Source organism: Phascolarctos cinereus, unplaced genomic scaffold, assembly GCF_003287225.1.
Source record: "Phascolarctos cinereus isolate Bilbo 61053 unplaced genomic scaffold, phaCin_HiC Scaffold_9;HRSCAF=440, whole genome shotgun sequence".
Classification (NCBI taxonomy): domain Eukaryota; kingdom Metazoa; phylum Chordata; class Mammalia; order Diprotodontia; family Phascolarctidae; genus Phascolarctos; species Phascolarctos cinereus.
The window spans coordinates 5,934,701-5,957,168 of NW_027556402.1; the positions used below are offsets into that span (position 1 = coordinate 5,934,701).

Here is a 22,468-nt window from a genome sequence, read left to right on the forward strand (position 1 = left end):
GGACAGGTCGGAGCCCTAGGATGGGACAGAGAGACAGGACGGAGCCCTAGGACAGGGCAGAGCGGACAGAGTCAGCGCCGCCCTCCTGAGCGCGCCCCCGAGCGAAGCAGGCACGCGAACAGGGAGGGGGCGGGCGTAGAGTTCTGGAGATCCGCGCTGCGGCCACGCCCCCGACGAGTGACGTCACGTCACGCACGTCCCAACGCCGGGCGCCGGCGAGGTCGTGGGGAGGAGGCGGGACTTCCTGGGCCGGAAGCGGCGAACCCGGGAGCGTGGAGTGGAGCGGGTCCTTGGGGCAGGTCCTCGGAAAGGACGCGGGCTAGGGGAAGCTCAACCTCGGGGAATTGCCCGTCGCGGAGGGAGGCTGTGTGCGTCTCCCTCGCTGTCCTGGCCCTCTGCGAAGAGTGTCGGCGGGAGCATGGACAGCCGCCTCCAAGAGATCCGCGAGCGGCAGAAGCTGCGCCGGCAACTCCTCGCTCAGCAGGTCAGTGCCAGGGCGGGGGCGCGAGGCTGTGCCGTGCGTACATGCGGCCGCCCAGCGCATGCCCGCCGCGCTCCCTTCGTGCATGCCCGCTCCGCTCCCGCCCGCCCCTTTCCTCTGCGCATGCCCGCATCTCTCCCTGGCGCATGCTCGGCGGGCTCGCGCTCCTGCCCGCGCCCGCTCCATCTGCGCTGAGCCTGGGCACCCGGGACGCGCTTCTGTGCGCCCGCAGGAGCCCGGGTCTTGGCGGTGGGGGGGAGCTCGTGGGGGCCGGGCTGGTGTGCCGGAGGTCGGGGGTCGGCGGAGGAGCCCGCGCCAGGCCCGCCCTCCCCTGCACCGGCCTGCCTCGGTGTCCCCCCAGAGCCGGGCCGGCAGCTGCCGGGGCCCCAGGGGGCAGAGCCCTGGCTCCCCTGCCTTCCTAGCGCGTGCTCCTTAGATGACGCGTTCAGTGTTTGGTCTTTCCCTGCGAGAGTAAAGGCGATCTCAGCCCTCATTGCACCGTGGGGCTCCGGAGCCCCCCCCCGCCCTGCCCGTGACCTGCCTCCCCTCCCCCTCGGTTCTTTCCCGGGGCGCCCCTCCCGCATGGCCACCCCGTGGTGACCAGCGCGGGCCCACCGGACCTCCGTCCTCGGGGGTTTAGTTCACCGACAGTGCAGGAGAAGGAAGGCTGCGCTGCCCGGTCTCTTAGGTTCGTCAGCGGTCTCGGCCGGGCTTCTCTTTCCCCACGAGCCTCCTTCTCCGTCAGTGCCCGTGCTGAGCACCTCGCTGTGGGCATGCTAGGTGGAAAGAAAGCTGGAGAGCCTCTGGCTGCCTCCTGCCGTCCCCTCAGGCATCTTCTTGCTCTCAGATGGAGAGACGGAGATGCTGCCCTTCTCCTTGGCAGCGCCGACACCTCCACGTTCCCCTGATCCATTCCCTCCTGAGCTCTGCGGCAGATTGTCTCCTCTTATTCCGTCTCTTTCTATCTGCTGGTTCTTCCTGGGTTTCTAGGAACCTAATCATTTAGTCCCTAAAAAAGCCTCTCTTGATCTGACCATGCCACTACCTCTCATCCTATCAGTCTCTTCCCATTATGGCTAACCTCCTTGAGAAGCCCCCCTATAGTCCACACTTCCTTTCCTCCCTCATTCTCAAAGTCTGCTGCAGTCTGGCTTCTGACCCTGCTCTGCTGCAAGGGCTGTCTCCAGAGTTACCAGTCTTTTAATTGCAAAATCTGATGCCCTTTGTACAGTTCAGGTAATGCTTGGCCTCTCTAACATTAGGCACTGTCTGTCACTTTGTTTTCTCTGGGTTTTTGTGACACTGTTCCCTTCCTGGTCTTCCCATCTCTGTGACCACTCTTCAGTTTCTGTTGCTGATTCTTCATCTGTGTCATACCTTCCAACCATAGGTGTCCTCCAAGACTCTATCCGGGGCCCTCTGGGATTTTTTCTCTATACTGTCAACTTTGGTGATCTCATCAACTCTCCTGATTCGCTATCTCTGCCGGTGCTTCTGTGATCTGTATATCTCCCTAGTGCCTCTACTGAGCTATGGTCAGCCACACAAGTTCAGTGTTCCTCCTTCAGCTTCCTTCATCACAACGTATTGTCTTCCTCTATAAGGCTGTAAGCTCCTTGAGGGCAGAGGCTGACTTTTCTACTCTGTATGGGTCCCTAGCGCTTAAGCACTGTGCCTGGCACATAGCAGTAGGTACTTATGAAATGATCGTTGATTGACGTGTCCGAAAGAGAGCCCCTCCCCTTGTCCCTTCTGAGATTTCCTGTCCTTGTTGAAAGGACCACCATCCTTGCAGTGGTCAGGCTCCCAAGCCCAAGGTTGGCATCTTCATTCCTCACTCTTACCCCACATGTCCATTCCATGCCAAAATCTTGTCTTCCTTCATATCGTCGCTTGTGGACACGCACTTCTCTTCTCTCATGCAGCTGCAGCCCTCTCACCAGGACAGTGGCGGGAGGCTTTTCATGGGCTCTTCTAACTGCTCCAGGCTGTCTTCCCTTCCACTGCCAGAGAGATTTTTCTAAAGTAAAAGTCTGACTTTGTCACTCTGTTCAGTGAGCTCTGGAGATTCCCTGTTACCTTCAGGATCAAATATAAATTTGTTTGGCATTTAAATTCTTTATGACTTTCCCACCTTTCCAGGCTTCTCGCACTTTACTCCCCTCCACCGTTTCTGTGGCATTGGCCTTGAACTCTCCACTCACAGCTTCTGTCTGTCTTTGTGCCAGCTGTTGCCCATGCCCACACCGTGCCCCCTCATCTCTGCCGTCTCCTCTCCCTGGCCTCACCCCATGCAGGGAGCTTTTCTTGGCACCCTCGGCTGCTAATGGCTTCCCCAGTTGCCTGTGTCCCCTCAGAGATTTCGTATGTCCCTGAATATTTACATATCATCTCCCTGTTAGAGCACACACTTACTGTACAAGCAAGGGCTGTTTTTTGTCTTTCTTGTCCTCTCAGCCCTTAGCACAGTGCCAGGCACATAGGGAACACTTGACTTATGGACTAGTAGCTAACATTGATTTCTCTGATCGTTCTCTGTCACTGGTTAAAGAGGATTTTAATAAATTAGTTACTGTAGGTGATCAAGAGGTGCTGGTGACTACAGTTATTAGCTGCCTGCTGTTAGAACCTACGGTGATGTGAGGGGTAGAGCGTGGAGGCAGGGGATCTAGTTCCCCTTTCTCTCTTTTGTCAGCCTCGGTCTGTATGACCTTGGCCAGGTCCCTGGGCTCCTCGGGGCTCCAGTGTTCTCCTCTGTTAAATGAATGAGGTGATTTTGATGATGTGCCTGCCCAACTCCAGAGTCTGTGCTGCTGGGATTTGCTATGCAGCCTCGGGAGCCCATCAGGCAGATTGATAATTAATTCAGGGGTCACGTCTATGTTATAGCATCCTTACAACATGCCCTCACTCCTCTGAACTGACCATATTTTACATGGGACAGTTTCTCAGTAGATTGATTTGCTGTTCAAGACACCATTCTTTACGGAAAGAGCCCCGAGATCACGCTGACTGCCTTCCCGAGGTCTCTTTCATCGTATGCCGCTCTCTGCTCTGGTTCAGAGTGCCGCCTCACCTTCTGGCCAGGCTCAGTTGGAAGCACCTACGTCTCCGTGGCATCCATAGGCCTCTTGAACAGGACCGTTTTTACGTCATCACTAGAACATGGCCCGCTGGGGGAAAACCAGGGTGAAGAAGCCCTGAAGGCTTAGGCTGGAAGGGACCTCCAAGGCATCATCTGGTTCAGGCTCTGCCTTTCCCAGATGGGAGGCGTCAGGCCAGAGATGGGGTAGCTTGCCAAGATTCAAACCCGGCTCCGTATTTGGTCTTCTCTGCTACTTGGGGCTGCTGCATTTTCTGAACAGAAGAGTCTCAGATCTCTTGGGATTTATAACCTAACAATATTAACCATTCTATATGTGTGTAGGTATTTGAATAATAACACATACACAAATGGAATTAAGAACTTATACTTACTGTCATCGTGGGTGCAGGCAAGTCACCTGTCTTTTGTCCTGCTAGCCCCTAGTGCTGCCTGGTCCAGTGCCGCGCCCTCCAAGCCAGCAGAGCAGCCCAGGCCCTCGTTGTCATCTGCCTGAAGGTGCAGTTTTGTGGGATGTCTTGCATCTGAGATTGCCCATGAATAGTGGTGAGAAGACTGCCTTGACCTTCCTGGTCAGTCCAGGAAGTCTTCCTGGAGGAGTGCCCCTCTCAGGATTAGGTAGACTGTTGTAGGGAAAAGGAAGTGGTGATGCCAGACCCAGAGTCCAGTGGGCTTTCACTTCTTTGGGAAGGTGATCCCTTGAACATCTCAGATCCCCAAACTTCTTGACCTGGGACTGTTAGCAGAATCCCCATGTGTGCCAAGTTTCTCACCAGTTGCCATATTTTCAAAGAAATACAAATAAAAAGGAATATTTTTAGAAAATCTTAGGTAGGATTGGAAAGAGCTGTTCTTGGGCTCCTAAGATTTAAGGCTGGAAGGGGCAGTGGGGCTTTTCTCATCTAACTCTTGAATACCTGTGCTGAGCAGTTGAGTGTCACCCAGTCAGCGAGGGAGTCAGCTGAAGAGCCAGGAGGCTCCTGGGACACTGCGCTCTGTCACAGTTGGGACTTTTCTGGTGCAGAAGTTTGGATGAGACACCAGGCTTCTTTAAAAGAGCTTTTTCATTTTATTGATGACAGGGAAGGTAATAGACAAGATACTCCTGACTTTTCACTTAGTATGTAATAGTTCTAATCCTGGTTTTAGTCATGGTATTTAAATAAAAAATTTGAACTCTCTGAAGTTAACAGAATTGGATATAAAATTGTTCTGTACTGAAGAAATACGTTCTCTTACATTGCTGTGAATTATAGCCAGCCTCCCCTGTGAGAGTCCACAGTCTGGCCACTTTTAATGTTCAAGTTATATCTTTTCTATTATTTGTTGAAAAGTCTTTCCCCTTATCAGCGAGGCTGAGGCTTTCAGCCGCCACCTGCCGCCCACCGTAACATACCTTTTGTTTTTTGCCTGTTCTCAGTTGGGAGCTGAGAGTGCGGACAGTATCGGTGCCGTGTTAAATAGCAAAGACGAGCAAAGGGAGATTGCTGAGACCAGAGAAACTTGCAGGTTAGTCCAAAAACTGATTTTCACCGTTTGCTTTAGTAAAGAGCATGTGGGAAAACCTTTCTGTTTTAGTGAGCCATTCACCCTTGGAGGGAATTTGTGCACTTGGCCTGGTTTGCAGCGAGAGGCACTGAGCACTCCGCTCAGGCCCACCAGTGCCCTCCCCCCCAGGACAAACCTCTGGGATGCTCGGCTGGACAGCATTTGTTTCAGACTTAGCCAGACCCCAGGCAGCCGAATAAATGCAGCATCTGCTGCTCTCAGCGTGCTGCTGTTTAGATGCTTCATTTTCTTTAATTAAAAAAAAGAGTCAACTTTTATTGATGTCTTCGTCATTCTGTCACCCACCTGTATTCTGCACCGCATCCCTCTCCCTCCTGCTGGAGAGCCATCCCTTCTAATAAAGGTTCTTCATTAACAGAGTTCATAAGACTTCTTTTCCTTCTCTTGGTCTGTTCACTCCCCTAATCATGTCTGGGAGGCCGTTCCTGGGCTCACCTGGCTGGCTGGCCTCTCTGTTTACATACTGGTTAAGCTTTTTGTGAGAATGATGTAAAAAGATCTCAGTACCAGCCTCGGAAGCCTGATAAGGGATACTTATTCAGACTGAACCAGGGACATTAATATTATTCTGGAGCCTACAGAAGAGTGGGCGGGGCGGCTCAGCACACTTCCCCTGCACTCATTTCTCCTCACTCTGCAGTCTTGCTTTCCGATTCATCAGTCAGCTGAGACTCTTCTCCCCAGAGTTACCAGTGAATTGATTTCTTCTGCCCTCTGTCCCAAGCCTGTTCACCTCCGGCACTTTGAATTCCTAGTCCTTTCGAAGGCTCCACGCAGGTGCCCTCACCTTCCCGGGCCTTGTTGTGATGCCTCCTGCTGATGCTTCCTCTCCAGTTACCTCGTACTTATCTTGTGTATGTTTTCGTATGTGCTTATATGCGTCCACGTGGATCAGAAGACTGTGAGCTCGTGGAGGGCAGTGACTGTTGTGTTTGTCCTTATGCCCACAGCCTGGCACAGCCCTGGGCACTTAGCTAGGCTCTTACGAGGTGCTTGTGGATTAATTAATTACATCAAGTGAAGGCCGAGCTTGGCCTCTGAGGTCACTGGCTCCGAGCTTCTTGGACTCTACAATACCTGGGCAGCTTGAGTGCACATTACTGGCCTTCGCCTGGTCTGTGTTCCAGTCACGAGGCATCTCTTGCTCTTCCATCTCATCCTGACCTTTTCCACCCCTCTCTGTGCCCACGCAAGCTGGGGGGCATCTGTCGAGGGCACTACCTCTGTTGAAGACAGAGACTTTTTTCGTGCTTTTAGTATTGGGTCCCTGGTGCCCAGTGCTTGGTTGGCACAGGGTAGACTTTTCCCAAGTGCCTGCTGCACTTGCTCCCATCCCACCCTTCTCATCTTCTCTGTACTTGTCGTATCCCCTCAGTACAGTGTAAGCTTGTTGAAGGCACTGACCCTCCAGAGCCTGGCATAGTGCCTTACCTATGACAGCACTTAACAAATGGTAGTTTTTTAATTTATTGAGTGAAGGACCTGCATCTTACCTTTTAGCACCTAGCACAGTGTGTCTTGTATTTTATTTTTATTTTGAAGTTTATTTTTTACATAGTTTTAAAAAATTTTTTCCCTGATTACATGTGAAGACAATTTTTAACATTCATTTTCTTAAAAATTTGAGCTCCAGATTTTCTCTCCCTTTCTCACCTCCACCCAAGACAGTAAGCAGTTTGATATATGTTATGCATGTGCAATCAATCCATGTATTTTAGACTCAATATTTTGTTGTTGAAAAAGAGGGGGGAAAAATCTCATTATGTCTATAAGATGTTTTATTCTGAATTTCTAGGGCTTCTTATGACACTTCAGCTCCAAATGCAAAGCGCAGATATTTGGATGAAGGGGAGGCAGATGAAGAAGACATGGAAGAATATAAGGTATGTGGACACCAAGGTAGCCTTATGTCGTGAATTCTCCTGGAAAGAAAATGCTGTTCTGTGAGAGAGTGAAAAATTAAAACGTTACAATTATTCTGTCTGATACTAGTTTGTATGGAACTTAATGGCAAAAGTTTTGTAAAAATCATAAATATTAACTTATTGTATAGAATGACAAGTTCTTTCAGTCAGTTCCCAAATACCAGGCTCTTACAGTGGGCCAGGCCCTGGGATACAAAGAAAGAAAAACAGCCACTGCCCCCCCCCCCAGCTCCCACTCTGATAGAGGAGCAGCAGATAAACATCGATGTCTGTGCCACATACAACGTATTTATGAGTAAATTGGAGCTAAGCTCAGAGGGAAGGCGAGGAAGGAGCCTTCCAGGCATGGGGGCAGGCAGTCAGTGAATGGAGTGTTATATGCGAGGAGTGGGAGAAGGGCAGCAGGGTATGTGGAGGAGTAAAGTGTAAGCTGCCTGGAAAGGGCCTGGGTAGGTCATCGAGGGCATTAAAAGCCATCAAGGAGATTTTATATTCGCTCCTGGAGGCAGTAGGGTGCCACGACAGTGTATTGAAGGAGGGAGAGACACGGTCAGGTCTGTTGGGGGGGGGAGCTCCCTGTGACAGCTCAGTGGAGGATGGGCTGGAGTGGGGAGAGACTGGAGGTAGGCAGGCCCACCCCAGGGCATCATCCAGGCCTGAGGTGATGAGGGCCTGAAGTAGGCTGTGACTGGATCTGCGGTGTGAGTGAAGAGACAAAGCTGACACCTGGGTGGAGATCCAGGGAGGATGGTGTTGCCCGACAGGGAAGTAACGAGTTCATCCTTGGATATGGTGAGTTTGAGATGTGTTACATACATCTAACAGGCCATCAGAGGTGGCGGATTAGACGTTGGAAGAAAAGCTGGGGCTGGGTAAGTTTAGCTGATGATCATCTGCATAGAGCTGCTGCTGATTGAATCTGTGGAAGCTGACAAGATCATCAAGAGAGCTAGTGTAGAAGGAGAAGAAAGGGTTCTGGACAGAGCCTTGGGAAACACCCAGGTAGCCGGCGTGATTTGGCTAAAGATGCACAGAGGAGACTGAGAAGGGGCAGTCAGATGGGGAGCACAGTGGCCCAGCATCCTGGAGAGGAGAGAGCGAGAAGAGGACGGTTAGCCCCGTCTGAGGTATGGTAGCACCTCCCTGCCAGGGTTGTGAGGGTGAAGTGCTTTGTAAACCTTGAAGTGATCTAAATGCTAGCCTTTATCATTCATACTTAGTCCAGAGGAAGTGAGATGTCATCCTTATGGAGTCTCTGTCACATACTTTGATGCTGGTTTTTGCAGTGGATGGAGTTTTTAATGCCATTGTACATGTGTGGCTGGTTGCATGAAGCAGCTTTTGGTGAATCTGACATTGAATTTATCAATTTACTGCCTTTGGAGTAAAATTAGTATGTTACCAATGTAGAAGACAAGATCTGTGGCAGTCAGTTCTATAACCAACAGAGACTCAGGGGGATATAGAATTCCTTCCCTTTTACTTACTGTTCACTTCTGTCTCATCATCAGTAATGTTCTCTAGCTTGTATTGTTAACATCTTTATCATTTCCTAGGTTATTTATTCATCATTAATCATGACATGGTGATAAGAAAGCCAGGCAATAAGTTGACTGGGTGTCCTTGGGAAGTGAGCGGTGGAATGATTGATGATGTGCTGTGGAAGGAGCTGGGAAAGGATCATTCATTGATTAAGGGGAGTGGGACCATGCACATAAAATGTCCTTTAACTCTCCTGGGTTTATTTCCCAAAGGATGAAGTAGAATTGCAGCCAGATGAAGAGAACCTGCCCTACGAGGAAGAGATCTACAAAGACTCCAGTACTTTCCTTAAGGTGAGAGTGCAAGCGCTCCAGGGGCTGGGCCCTTCACGCCCCCTCTTGAAGCACCTCTGTCGTGCAGCCTTCCTCGGCAGACAGAGAGGACGCTGCCCCAGCTTCTGGCCTTCCCCATCCAGGCGGCCCCCGCTGCTGGGGGGTTTACCTCTCATCTCTCACGTCTTTTCTATGCTCTTTACTGCTGCACTGATGCCTGCTGGTCTTGCTCACCATCTCCCTTCACCTCAGTCTCTTCTCCTTTGTGTCCTGGACCCCTTTGGCAGTTGGCTGGAGCCAGAATAGGATTTCTAAATGCATAAAATCCACATACTGTGGATTACGAGGGAAAGTCCTGGGATTACAAAGGCAGCCAAGTCAATCGAAATAGTTCTCAACGTGGTTTTTAAAAAAGGAAAAGGTTGAGGCTCCCAGGTTAAGAGCCCCTGCTCCAGTCCATCTCTCCTGGTGCTGCCAGGCTCATCTTCCTTATTCACAGATCTGTTCTGAACCATGTAGCAGCGCCATGTTGCCTTCCAAGTAAAGTCCAGACCCTTTAGCCTGGCATTCGAATGCCCTCCACAATATTTTTGCTGCCTTTTTTGGCCTCATCTCACACTGTGTTCTTCCACGTGTGCTGTTGTCTAACAGAATTGCGCTCACTTTTCCTTGGACAACATGGCTAGTGCTTGCCCACCTCCATTCCTTTGCTAGAGTGCCTCTTGATGCCTCAAATACTTTCCTTTTCCCCTAGCCTGTAATTCCCCTAGTAATTGCATATATTCCTCTAGCCCTGGTAGCTGCCCAGATATCTGCTTTTAGAATCCTCTCTGTTCTTCTAGATATCTTAGATGCCACCTCCTCCATGAAGCCTTCCTTGATATTACAGTCAAAAATGTTCTTTTCCTGCCTTGGACTTCAGATAGCACTTTGGTACTCTTTATGCGTCTCTTCAACAATTTACCTCAATCTGTGAAGTGATGTACTGTATTCTTTTCCATAATTGTTATTATGTGGTTGCGTACATTATCAGTTTTGGCGTGTTATGTGTCTGTTGTAAAGCAGAGGTGTCAGACTGGCTGGGGCCCAACCAGATGAAAATGCAGTTGGAAATTGTTTGACAAAGTAAATAAAAGTGTAACATAGCAAAGGTTAGTATGTGGCATTCTAAGTCAGCATGCACCCGTTGAGGATCCGTTTCTATTTGAGCGTCACACACCTGGCTTAGAGTACCACGTGTGTCTCTCCTTCGTTGCTCATTCCCCAGTTCTGTGGCGGGCACCGTGTTTTGGCTGCCTTGTAGCTCTTTCAGCACCCCATGTACAGGGCTTCACTTTTGATTGCCCTACACTTAAGTCGAAGACTGACCCGAAAAGAAAAGTATTAAATTCAGGTGAGATTAAAGGTAGATAAAGTAGGTACCCATGTCTATAGGGGGTAGCTAGGTGGTGCAGTGGATCGAGGCACTTACCAGCTGTGTGACCCTGGGCAAGTCAGTTCACCCTGTTTGCCTAATTCCCTTTTCTCTAAAATGAGCTGGAGAAGGAATGACAAACCGTTCAAGTGTCTTTGCCAAGAAAACCCCAGATGGGGTCCCAGAGTCGGACGCGGCTGAAATGGCTGAACAGCGGAACGGTCATGTGTGGGCATACGCAGTGTAACCTTGGGACTTACTGTAATTCTGTGTATTTCTATTTTTACATTTTTAGGGGACCCAGAGCTTAAATCCTCACAATGATTATTGCCAACACTTTGTTGACACAGGACACAGGCCTCAGAATTTCATCAGAGATGTGGGTATGTCCGACTTGCCCAAACAAGGGCTAGCTCTTGATTATCTGCAGCTGGCTTGGCAACTTTTTGACTTACCTCTGGCAAAGTACTGTTTTCCAGACAGTTCTTGCATTATGTAAATTTGCATTGGGCAAATTCGCCTTTACAAAAAGAATTCTGAAAGAAATCTGCTTCCGAAAAACCACATATTTTAACTTTGTTGTACAGTGCTGTGCTCTTGCCCCTTGGCTTGGGTGTGCCAAGGCTTCCCAACCCCCACCCCCCAAAAAACCTCTGAAAAATCCCCTCCAAGTAAAAGCCGAAGACCAGACGTGCAGAGAGGCTGCCGCTGCTGACCCCACCAGATCAGGGCTTGCCTTGAGATCCCCGGTGCTGAGAGAGGACCTTGGCCCTGTGTGTCCAGCTTTGCATGTCTGCCTTCTTTCTGGCTGTGCTGGGTACTGGAGGTCTGTCCCTGGCTCCCACTTGTCCTTGAACTGTGTCCTGGTCTCCTCCCTCCACAGGTTCATATCCCTGTTTCTGCCCCCTCTCCTTCCCTTCTCCACATCCATGGGTAGATTCGCATTAAGTAAAAATTACATGGAGGTCTGTGGAACAGTCCACTTGTGTAAAGTAAAAACTGTATGTAATAGTCTGGTCAGAATATAGTTAGGTAAAGAGGCCACGAAACAAGTTGTGGTCCATCCTCGAATCAAATGCAATTTTAAAAAACATAATGAATGCTGTTAGACTGCTGGTTTCGTATAGAATTGAGAGTTGCCTGTAATTCTTCCATTATTGACCAAAAGGATGTTTTTTTAAAAAATGTTCAGAAAGTTGGAATTTAAGCTTTAATTATGTAGTGTTTACATTTCATAAGCTTAAGAAAGATTAGAAATAGCTTTTTTCTTTGTATATGTTATAGAATTCAGTAAAATACATGCTTCTCATAGATAAATATTTTAAAAAATGGTACCATCTATAATTCTACGTGCACTTTCTCAGTGTGTGTTTGCAAAGTGACTCTTTGCTGCAGTGAGTAAGCTTTTTAAATAACTTTTACTCACAGAGAGTGTGTAAAGCTCTCCTGTCTTTATTTAAATTGGTACCACCAAACCTGTCCTGAAGCCTCTTGGGAGATGCTGAGGCTCCGCACAGTCCCAAAATCTTTGGAGTGGAGAATAAACCAGGCCTGGGGGCTAGATATGATGAATTGTGGCTTCCCACTTTAGACATCATGGGGGCTGTCTAGTAACCCTTTGTCTCTAGGTTTTGTAGACCCTTATTAAAAAATGGTCGTGAGGGTTTGGTGTAAAGGAAATTGGGTCCTCCTCCCCAGCATGGTGCCAGGCACATAGTGGGTGTTTAATACTTATTGATTGATTTAGGGAAGTCTCATAATTTAGTTTCACTGAATTAAACTTCCCTTGTGTTGCTAACATCAATATTTTCCCGTTCAGGTTTAGCAGATAGATTTGAAGAGTATCCTAAGCTGAGGGAGCTTATCAGACTGAAGGATGAGCTGATCTCAAAGTCAAACACTCCTCCCATGTAAGTGCATTCACGGCCATTGTTGGCACCACTTTTGTTCTCTGGAAAGCCCTGTTGTTCAGCAGTTCAGGAAACTGCTGTCTTTTGGCAGCTGTCTAAGATGAATGCGACCTAGTTTGTTTCCTTTGGAGAAATAGGTTGGATTGAAGGGCCTGTGGCTGAGCGCATCGCAAGCTCTGCATGAAAACTTCTTGGTTGCTTATAAGGCCTTTTGTATATCACAACACTGCTTTTAGAAAACAGAGACAGTATTGAGGCACAAAGCTCCCAGGCAGTGGAAGTAATTTGCTCTTCAGGTGTGTGTATGGGTGGTTATTTTTTTGAAGTTAGGGTGTGTGTTTTTAACACATTTCATATACCGAGGATAAGAAACTGTCTGGCGTTGGGAGTTTCCTAAGTGAGATTTTTGTTTTGATTGAGTCACAGAGATTCCCTCTTCTTGAGTACAATGCTGTGCTTTGTAAAGATGGCATTCTTATAATTGTTGTAGTGGTTTTGTGTGACATTAAGTCATCTTCATCCTAATCTGATGTTGTTGTAAAAGAGATTTACGAATTGAATGCAGGGTTTGATGAGGTTTCTTTGAATGCTAAGATTTTATAACTAGGCTTTATGAGGAGTCATAGAAATTAGCTTTTATCTGAAGCCTGTAATACTTTATAGTAGACGAATAGAGAAGATGGTTAAAGTTCATTTTTATTATCATGAAGCTCTTCCCTGGACCGTGGACTGGAGGAAATGAGGTCTTGAAAAAAAAAAAGGTAGAATTCTTAAAATCTGAGTAACATTTACTCACTGAGTTCACACTTAACAGATGGACCAGTGGACTCTGAGAGATGCACCAGCAGAGCTTAGAGCCTTCTATGACTACACAGTCTTTTGTATTTTTCCCTTGACTTTGATAGATGGCAGGCAGCATCACCATGCTGCTGGAGGAGGCAGAGAAGAAGGCCTGGGGGCTTGGGGCACATGGGGACAGGATGACGTGGCCTTCCGCACTTCCATCTCTGTGTTTCTGCCACATATAGACTGATGGAAATGTTAATGACCTACAGATAATACAGTCCATGCCCACAAGAACAGTTTTGCTTGTATGTTTGAATGTATGTTTTGAACTAAGAGAAAACTTTAAGAAAGCATTTGTTGATTAACTCACGTAAGCTCTGGGAATAGTGTGGAACCTGGATTGTTTTACAATCTTGTTTCATTGCTGTTAAGTGGGATGCTTACAACCGGCCGCCCGTGGGTTGTGCTTTAATCCACTAGGTATTTACAGGCAGATCTAGATGCTTTTGACATCAGAGAGCTAAAGTCCAAATTCGATGTAATTCTTCTGGAACCTCCTTTGGAAGAGTATTACCGAGAAACTGGAATCACTGCTAATGAAAAATGCTGGACCTGGGATGATGTAAGTGTTTCTTGAAAAGTGAAAATGAGAGGGCTTTTTTTTTATGGTGAACTGGTTATTTTTCAAATATGATCTTAAACAATTCAAGCTTGAATAGAAAGTATCTTTGTGTATGTGTTCCCATCTTCTGTGAACATGTGTGCTTATAGCATGCTGTGGCTGAGGTTAAAACCCTAAAGGTAGCCGTGTTGTTTTGGGCCTGGTTACAGGGAAGAGTGGAGAAGTGAGTGGACTGCAAAGTCTTCTCTGAAGGCAGGTGCACATGCTTCTTGGAGCTCTGGAGGGGCCCTGGGTTCTGGAAGCCTAGGCCAGAGCAGCCCTGGTTCTAGCAGCTCCAACCAAGCTGGGAAGGTTTCACAAATGGCCCAGTAATGGGTAGTCAGCTAAGTTTGGTGAAGCTGACCCAGTTGGTGTCAGGGGAATGAATATTTTTGTCCATAGTATATAAGCATAGAAGAGTTGTGCGTTGTTTTAGTGGTACCCGCCCACAGTGATAAAATCACAGCTCCTTGGAGCGGGTCAGAAAAGCTATAGAGTTCACTGAAAGCTCTTCTCTGCCCGCTGTCTGAGTAAGCAGCCAGCTGGCACGGTTGTATCCTCAGCAGAATACCAGGATGGTGGTGCTGAGGGCAGCCCCATAAGTACCTGCCTACTGCACAGCAGGCAGCAGGGCTGCCGAGAACGAAGCTACCAAGAGCAAAGTAGTCCTTCTTTGGAGGACCTTACATTGTAGCGGGGGAACGAGAAACCTGGCTGCAGCAAGGGTCTGCAGAGTAGATAGCAAATGAAAGGAGAGATCGCCAATTATGAGGTGGCACTTAGATCCTAGTCCTAGTCACAGGAGCTCTTGAACTATAAAGATAGTTGATGAAAGGTAAGGAATACATTAAAAAATGGTTTTACTTTTGTTGTTGGTCTAAGATAATTTGTCCCAGCTTGGGCAGTTATGTATTGAAGAATTATTCTGATCCTGAAATGGATGTCGATGTGACACTGACATGGAGTATTGCACGTGTTTCAGGGAAAGATGTTGTTGTGTCTGTGTTTGTGTGTGTGTGTGTGTTTCTATGTATGAGTGTGTGCGTGTGTGTGTGTGTGTGTGTGTCTGTGTCTGTGTCTGTGCGTTTCAGATGCTAAAGGTAGTCCTTATCCTCTTTTGAGCGTTCCTGTTTATTTTGTGTAGAGTTGGTGAGTGCCTCTTTGGAGATGGGGAAAAAAATGAGAAAGCTGTATGTTGCTGCATTGTCGTTTAGCTGCCCGATCAGCTTCGTGATCCTGAGTAGTTTCTTGGACTTGTTGGGGTCTTTGTCAGCTCGTCTGTAAAGTGAGAGTAATGAGCACAAGGATTGCTCGGATCCTTGCTGGGCCTCATTACTGATCAGCATTCTTAAAACCTTCATTATAGTCTCTTGTTTTGGGAGAGCCAGCAATCGAATAAGGAAATAGGAATTATTGCTATAAACCCTTTACTTGAGAAGACATGAGTGTGTAGATTGAGATCCAGAACACTATCAATTATGGTTTCAAAATGTGTAGCAAGCTGTGCTTTTGTGCAATATTGTTTTATGTTCCTTAGATTATGAAGCTAGAAATTGAGGAGCTTTCCGGACTACGGTCATTTGTCTTTTTATGGTGTGGCTCTGGGGAGGGCCTGGACCTTGGCAGAGTGGTAAGAAACTTGTTTTTAAAAATCCTTAAGAAATCTGAAGCAAATATGCTTGCATGAGAAGTGGTGGGAGAACCTGTTTACCTTAACGTTGTTGAGCCCATGTTTTGCCTGATAGTTTGAATGTGGTCCTTGGTCCCTTTAAGCAGCCAGAAGAGGGGGGCGAGTGAGGAGACAGCCAGGCTGAAGTGGTGCACAGAGCTGTGGGGATCCCTCAGTGAGGGCCCATGGAACCAAGTGAAGTAGGAAAGGGTGGGGAGGGAGAAGATCTTGCCCCAGGGATTGGATGGCGAGTGAGACACACACACACACACACACACACACACACACACACACACACACACACACACACACACACGCGTGTGGGCGCACTTTTTCCCTCTCCCTTTCTTCTCTAGTATTTTAATGCTTAGAAACCAGGAGGTGTGGAAGTTTGTAAAAACTGAATGAGAGGGCTGGGAAAAGAAACAAAAGATTTGAGAAGCAGAGGTGGCAGCAAGTGCCGATGAGGTACTTTCTGCACAGACGGTTTAGAAGTACGGTCAGCTGCTTGGGGCAGTGGGGAGAGCGCGCTGTCTCTGGGCTCTGAACGTTTTCTCTGGCCGTCCCTCATCGCTGGAACCTTCCCTTCCCTCTGCTTTGACTACTGACCTCCTCGGCTTAAGCCCGGACTAAAATCCTAACGACTGTCCTTTCCCCTTTCTTTTAGTGTTTACGCAAATGGGGTTACAGAAGATGTGAAGATATTTGCTGGATTAAAACCAACAAGAACAATCCCGGGAAGACGAAGACTTTGGACCCAAGGCTGTCTTCCAGAGGACAAAGGTGCAGCCTTTTCCCGGCTTCCTTTTTCTTATTCCTGGCTTCCTTTGTACTCCTTCAGATTGATAATGATCTTGAAATGAGGACGGAAGTAATTGTAGGGAAATAAGGACGTTCTTTCTGGTTTCTAGCACATAAATTGAATTAGAAATATTTAGGTATATTTTTACTTTAGTAGTTAAGAATTATGTAAGTTAAATACCATTTTCCCCCAAACTTAGTTTGATAAAACCTCAGAACCCTGGTAGGCTGTGATCCTGCGCCTTGACGGTTGTTTATCTACTCCGAGGGTTGTTGTGAGCATGGGGAGGAGGTTGCAGTGCTTTGATGCTCCTGTTACTTTGTAAAAATGAGGAGATTGGTTTAGATCAAGGCTGGGGAACCACACGAGATCCTCTAGGTCCTCAAGTGCAGCCCTTGGACTGAATCCAAACTTCATAGAACAAATCCCTGTAATAAAAGGATTTGTTCTGTAAAATTTAGACTCAGTTGAAAGGCCGCACCCAAGGACCTAGAAGACCTCGTCTGGCCTCAAGGCTCCTGCTTTAGAGGATCTCTAATATCCCCTCCATCCCCAAAGCCTCATTTGAAGTGGTAGTATTGTAATTTGTTGTCTCCTAAAGAAAGCTGCTTTTGTGGGTGAGGCCTATGTTTGACTTGGTTCAAGGTTTTTTTTTTTTTTACAAAAAATTTAGTAGGTACTCATGAACTGTAGAAGCCATTCAGAACATACTTTAATAATGCAAATTTTTTAAAAAAACAATGTAGTAATAAAAAAGATGTGAAACGGTATTCCTTTTTTACAGTCACTGAGGCACAAACTGAAGGAAATGACCTGCTGGCAGTTCCAGCCCTCCAAAGATTCCTGACCCTTGACCTCCTTTTCTCCTCCCAGGATAACCGTCTTATCATTCAAACCACCAGGGGTACGAAGCCCTTGGCTGGGCAAGCCTGGGACCCAGTGGAGGACCAGCTGTGGCCCGGCAGCTGCGAGAGCCCTTAGGAAGAAAGCTTCTGCAGATAGCCTTTCACCCAGCGAGCCACACTTCTCAGTTTGGGCCCTTGACCATGGTCCGTCATCTTCTTTGGGAGCTCGCCCCTTTGAGCGTTTCCTTCTCACCCTTCATTCTTTCTTTGTCTTCTGGCTCCTTCTTTTTAAATGTCTCTAAATCTAAGCTTGACCTGTTATCCCCCTTAAGCTACGAACATAAGTATATGTATACATGCATACACACCCAGTACTTACATACGTCTGTGCGTATCATGCCGTTTAGAAAGTTTGAGAGACGTAAGTATGTAATCGTGTCTTTTTTCATTGATAAACTCTCGGGCTATTTTTTCACCATTGATTCTCTATGGAAATTGCTCCTCCAGAAGTTTATCAGTGAGCTTTTAATTGATAAATCACAAGGCATTTTCTCACTTTTCTTGACCTTGACTTTTGTGTCACATTTGACCTTGTTGCCCTTGTCCTCTTCCCTGGTGCATTGAGCTTCCTTTTCCCTTGTGTTCCTTGGCTCTACTGTCTCTGAGTCTCCTCCTCTTGGTCTGACTTTTCTTCCCACCCATTACTGGGTCTTTATCCTCTCTTCACCCCTCAGGTGTCATTGTCATGTAAAACCCTTGCTTTGACTGGGCCTACATTTATTTGCCTGGTGGCCATTTTACCTCCTAAGTCCAGTTGGTTGCCAAGATTTAGTGATGCTCTGTCCTCACACTTACTCACCTTTTCTCTGAGGCCTCCACCCATAGATAATCTCCTTGCCTCTTGCCAGAGTCTCCTGGTGCTTCCAATCTCAGCCCTCTGACAAGCTGCCAGACGGCTTTTGGAGCCAAAGATTTAGCAGCCCACATCATCCCTAGTCAAACGAGGGTCTTGGGACCGAAATCACAAGCAGGTTTTTTGTTGTTTGTTTTGTTTTAATTTTACTAGAAAGCACTTGCAAAAGTTGAAGGAACTAAAAAAAATGTAGTTTCTCCTATGATGAAATCTAAGTTCTTCACCCTTTCTTCGAAGGCTTTTCCCACTCAGTCTAGCTGCATCCTACCTTTCCAGGCTCATTTACCATTTCATACTTCGGTCAGACTATGACATCAGCTGTCACCCTGTCACCTACGTTTATGCATGCCATCCCTGCGACCTGGACTCCACTCTTTCTTAGCATTGCCTTTCAGAATCATCTTCCATCAGGGCTCATCTCAAGTGCCATCTCTTCACGTAACCTTCTCTGGTGGTCGGTACCCTGCCCTCCCTTTCCTCCCCTGCCTGGCACTCTTGGCTTTGTTCTGATCCATGAAAGCCCATCTTCTGTTCGGCTCAGTCTGTAGCCTGAGAAGTTCTGGCTCATTTTCTCACTCCGACAGTCCCCTTGGCTTTTATCTTCCTGAAGACCATGGGAAGTTGGAAGGTTCTAGAATATTTACCCCAGAGCTCTGAACAATCCAGCCAGCTGTTTGCAGGAAATGTTATTTACTTGTCTTGTGCAGGAACATTGTCTGATGGGCATCAAAGGGACTGTTCGGCGTAGCACAGATGGCGACTTCATTCATGCCAACGTGGACATTGACTTAATTATCACAGAAGAACCTGAAATTGGAAACATAGAGAAACCGGTAGAGATTTTTCATATCATTGAACATTTTTGCCTTGGTAGAAGACGTCTTCACCTTTTTGGAAGGGACAGTACAATCCGACCAGGTAAGACTTCAGTTTAAAAACAAAATAACTTTTAAACTCAAAAATATTATATGTTTAAATCATTAATTAACCTTTTACATCATAGAATAAAATAATGTACAGAATAAAATTTCCGTGATACAATGGGAATGATATAATCTTGTGGAAAACTTGGAGTAGTTTGGTAGCTGTCTCCACAAAAAAACAAAAAAATCATATTTCTCATTTTAATTCTGATTAGGAGTATTAAGCCAAATTTGCTTTGCATTTGTATGCGTACTGTGTATCTAAATTTCTGAATGTTCGTGTTCACAAAATGTTCTTTAACATTTGAACTGGGGACCAGTTGAAAGCCTAAAATCATTTCAGGTTGAGATGATTGTTCTGGTGAGGACTGTCCAAATTGTACTAGGAGCCATTGTTTAAAGCTGTGTTGCCTCTTAGAGAGGAAACGTTACGATGACTTGGAGTTCTTATTTTGTCTTTCTTTTGTAATCAAATAATGAGTATTGGGAGAACATGACGTTAGATAATCTAGAACAAAGGGAAGGGAGTTCACATAAGAAATATATTGGGGGGGAAATCATACATATTTCGTAGCCAGAAGAAGCTAAGATCACCAAGAATGTTTATTTTTCTTTCCTTTAATTATATTAGGCAAAATAAAATGGTCGAGTGTTGTCCCTGAGAACTGTGAATGAGTTGTGACGCCCAGTCAGTACGCATGGCGTAGTGGTTCTCAGGCCATAGGGGATGACCCTGCCGGCTGGCTCTCTGTTAGAAGTTCAGGGGAGCAGCTGTGGTCAGGCTGTGGCAAATAATCCTGTAGGTGGCATTGCTGCAGCCGGGATCAGGCGCCAGGTTTTCCATTGGAAAAGTATAGGGGGAAAGCAGCTGAAAAGTAGATCTGAACCCTTTTTGCAGGGGTGGTTTTAGGAAAGCATTGTGTGATCTCCACTGTAGTTGTAGACCAGAGCACCATTTCAGACTTTGTGGAGGTTTTCTCCACATTCCAAAGGCTTAGCTCTTTAAAAATAAATTAAACAAAATCAGGTAGTTTGAACTATTTTGATTTAAAAATGACTTCCCATCTTCTAGGCTGTGTGTGTACATGTGTTTATGTTGTGTGGATACAGTAGCTTCAAGATGTTTAGCTTTTCCCTGAGGATCCCAAAACAAGTTGTTTTGAAGTACTGTGGGTGGTTTCACTTTTTCATCAGACTTCCTCAAAGGACAGATGATCATTTTTCCCAGCAGTTTAGGGCACAAAAGTTTATTACCGTATTGCTGATAGAAACAGTCCCTCCTTGTGACCTCCAGCGTCCATTTCCACAAAATTCCTTGGCTACATTGGTGGGGATCCGAGGACACTGATGGGCCTAATACGCCACTCCACAAGCGGGGACCGTAGCGTGCCTTATGGCCCCCCACCCTGCTCGGTGTCCCCAGATTCCTGCCCCGCTGCTCTAGTCCTTCTGCTCAGTCAGCCAGCCTTTAAGTGCTTGCGGTGCACTGGCCACGTCTGTAAATGCGGGGAATGCAAAGAAAGGAGTGTGTGGTCTCCTGGGAGGGCAGTGTGTGAAAAACGAGGCACGTGTAAGGGATATGCCCTGGGTTTGGGGTCTCCTCCCGGCGAGTCACACAGCTCACCCACCTTTGATCTCTTGGACATCCCGCTTCTGCGGCAGTCTTCTCCCACCCACAGGGCTCACGTCCATCACCGAGGTGTTCCTGTACACCAGCTAGGCCCCCTCCAGTACACAGCTGGTCCCGCTTTGTCCGTGTTTTCAGATTGACAGGTGGCTTCCACCTCTTGATCTGTTCTTGTCTTGAGGTAACTCGTTCAGGAGTAGACTGTTGTGGACGCAGTGACTGTGTGTGTCTAGGAGAGGGCCAGGACCAGGAGTCACAGTCTAGCTGGGGAGACAAGATGGACACGGGGAGTGTGTAAAGCCCAGGCAAGAAGACCGGATGTGAGAGGTGCCCCCCCAGAGCTCCAGGCGCTAAGGGCTGGGGGAGCACCAGGGCCTCACGCAGGGCCCTGAACCTGCAGGTGCCGGGGGAGGGAGCTGAGCCAGTGTTGATGACTCTTTATTTCTGTCTCTTGTAGGCTGGCTTACTGTGGGACCCAATCTTACCAATAGCAACTTCAATGCAGAAACTTATGCTTCCTACTTCAGCATTCCCAATTCCCCTCTGACGGGATGTACGGAAGAGATCGAGAGACTGCGGCCAAAGTCACCCCCCCCAAAATCAAAATCTGATCGAGGAGGTGGCGCCCCGAGGGGGGGCGGCAGAGGGGGCACGTCTGCCGGTCGTGGAGAGAGAGGCCGGGAAAGAAACCGGTCCACCTTCCGCGGAGAGAGGGGCGGGTTTCGAGGGGGCCGTGGAGGGGCCCACCGCGGGGGCTTCCCCCCGCGCTAGCACCGTTGCAGGCATGACCCCTTTGGTTCCTCCTCCTCCTGGGTCTGTGCTGGGGACTCGCGTTAGGAACCAAAGCCAGTCGACTCCTCGTGTTCGGAAACCATTGGCTACCTCCTGTGGACTTGCCACGTGTGGCAGGCTTTGTCTGGTTTGTGTTCATGTGCGTGTGACTGAGCAGAGGGAGAACACACAAGTACCTTAGCCCAGATGAAATTTAGTCTAGTTATGTTCTAGATCAGCCAGGTCCTTTGCTCCGTTTTCATAGCCCAAGAAAACCTTCCAAGCTAAACTCTGTCGCTAGTGCCCGGACGAGAGCTCAGCCTGCTCGCTCTCCGTTTCCGCGGTCACGTTCCTCGTAGGCCTAAGACAACCTGTCTTGGTATTGATGCAATAGAATGGGAGACCCGCTTCTCATTCATTCCTGTTTTCTCGCTGTCCGGCTCTAACAGCAAAACGATAGTTAAGACTTTTTGTTTTACATTTTTTATTGTTTCAGAGCCAAATGGGTAATTAGGCAGAGTTTGGCTCTTCAGCCGGCTGAGGAGGCAGATGCTTGTCAGAAGCATGACAGGAATTCTTCCATGTAGATCAGTGACTCCTTGTCTTCCTTACAACCATTATGGTTAGAGTCCAGATCTCAGCTGGGCTCAGGCACTTTCAGACTTCCAGCAGCCGTTGTAGGTGTTAGCAAGTAAAAGGGTGAAGAAAGCTGCAGAAGCTGGCCGAAGGGTTGGGATTATCGGCTGCTTCCTTTACACATCCCTGAGAACGGAAAGCAGCCTTTGTCCTTAAATTTGTTACAAAGAATTTAAGGAGAGATGGGTATTTGTTCTAAAGACTGTACAACACAGCTTGTGGACAGAAATCTGATTCCGCTTATTGTGTTTTGTTTCTATTTTTATGAGAGACTGATTTGGTAAATCATTTATATGACACTTTATACAACCTGGTTCTCTTCTGTAATTCATGTTTTAAAAGAATTTGCTGACTTTGGGGCAGTGAAAATGATTGCATTGTTAATTTTGATAAATACCATTTTTATAACATTTTGAGTAGGTTTTTTCTTTTGAATGAAAGGTGATCATTAGATGCACATCTTAAGATGCACCTTTTGGGGAGTCTGCTTTCAAGAGCTGCACTGGTCTTGTTTCTGGATGAAACCCTGGAAGGCTGAGAGTAAGAGCCTGTTTAGATGTCACTGATCCCTCAAGCAGACTGAGAAAATTCATGGAGATGTGGTTGTTCCGTGCCACGC

General features: G+C 47.4%; 1 protein-coding gene across 1 annotated transcript; it reads left to right on the forward strand.

Annotated features, from left to right (window-relative positions):
- Positions 1 to 230: 230 nt before the first annotated feature.
- Positions 231 to 22,259, forward strand: METTL14 (methyltransferase 14, N6-adenosine-methyltransferase non-catalytic subunit). Its single transcript, XM_021008305.2, is given in 12 exon segments — positions 231 to 484; positions 5,005 to 5,093; positions 6,949 to 7,036; positions 8,833 to 8,913; positions 10,602 to 10,689; positions 12,126 to 12,216; positions 13,483 to 13,624; positions 15,201 to 15,293; positions 16,000 to 16,090; positions 16,093 to 16,115; positions 18,600 to 18,810; positions 20,900 to 22,259. Coding segments are annotated over 12 exon segments (1,377 nt in total). The 5' UTR covers positions 231 to 418; the 3' UTR covers positions 21,214 to 22,259.
- The last annotated feature ends 209 nt before the right edge of the window (positions 22,260 to 22,468 follow it).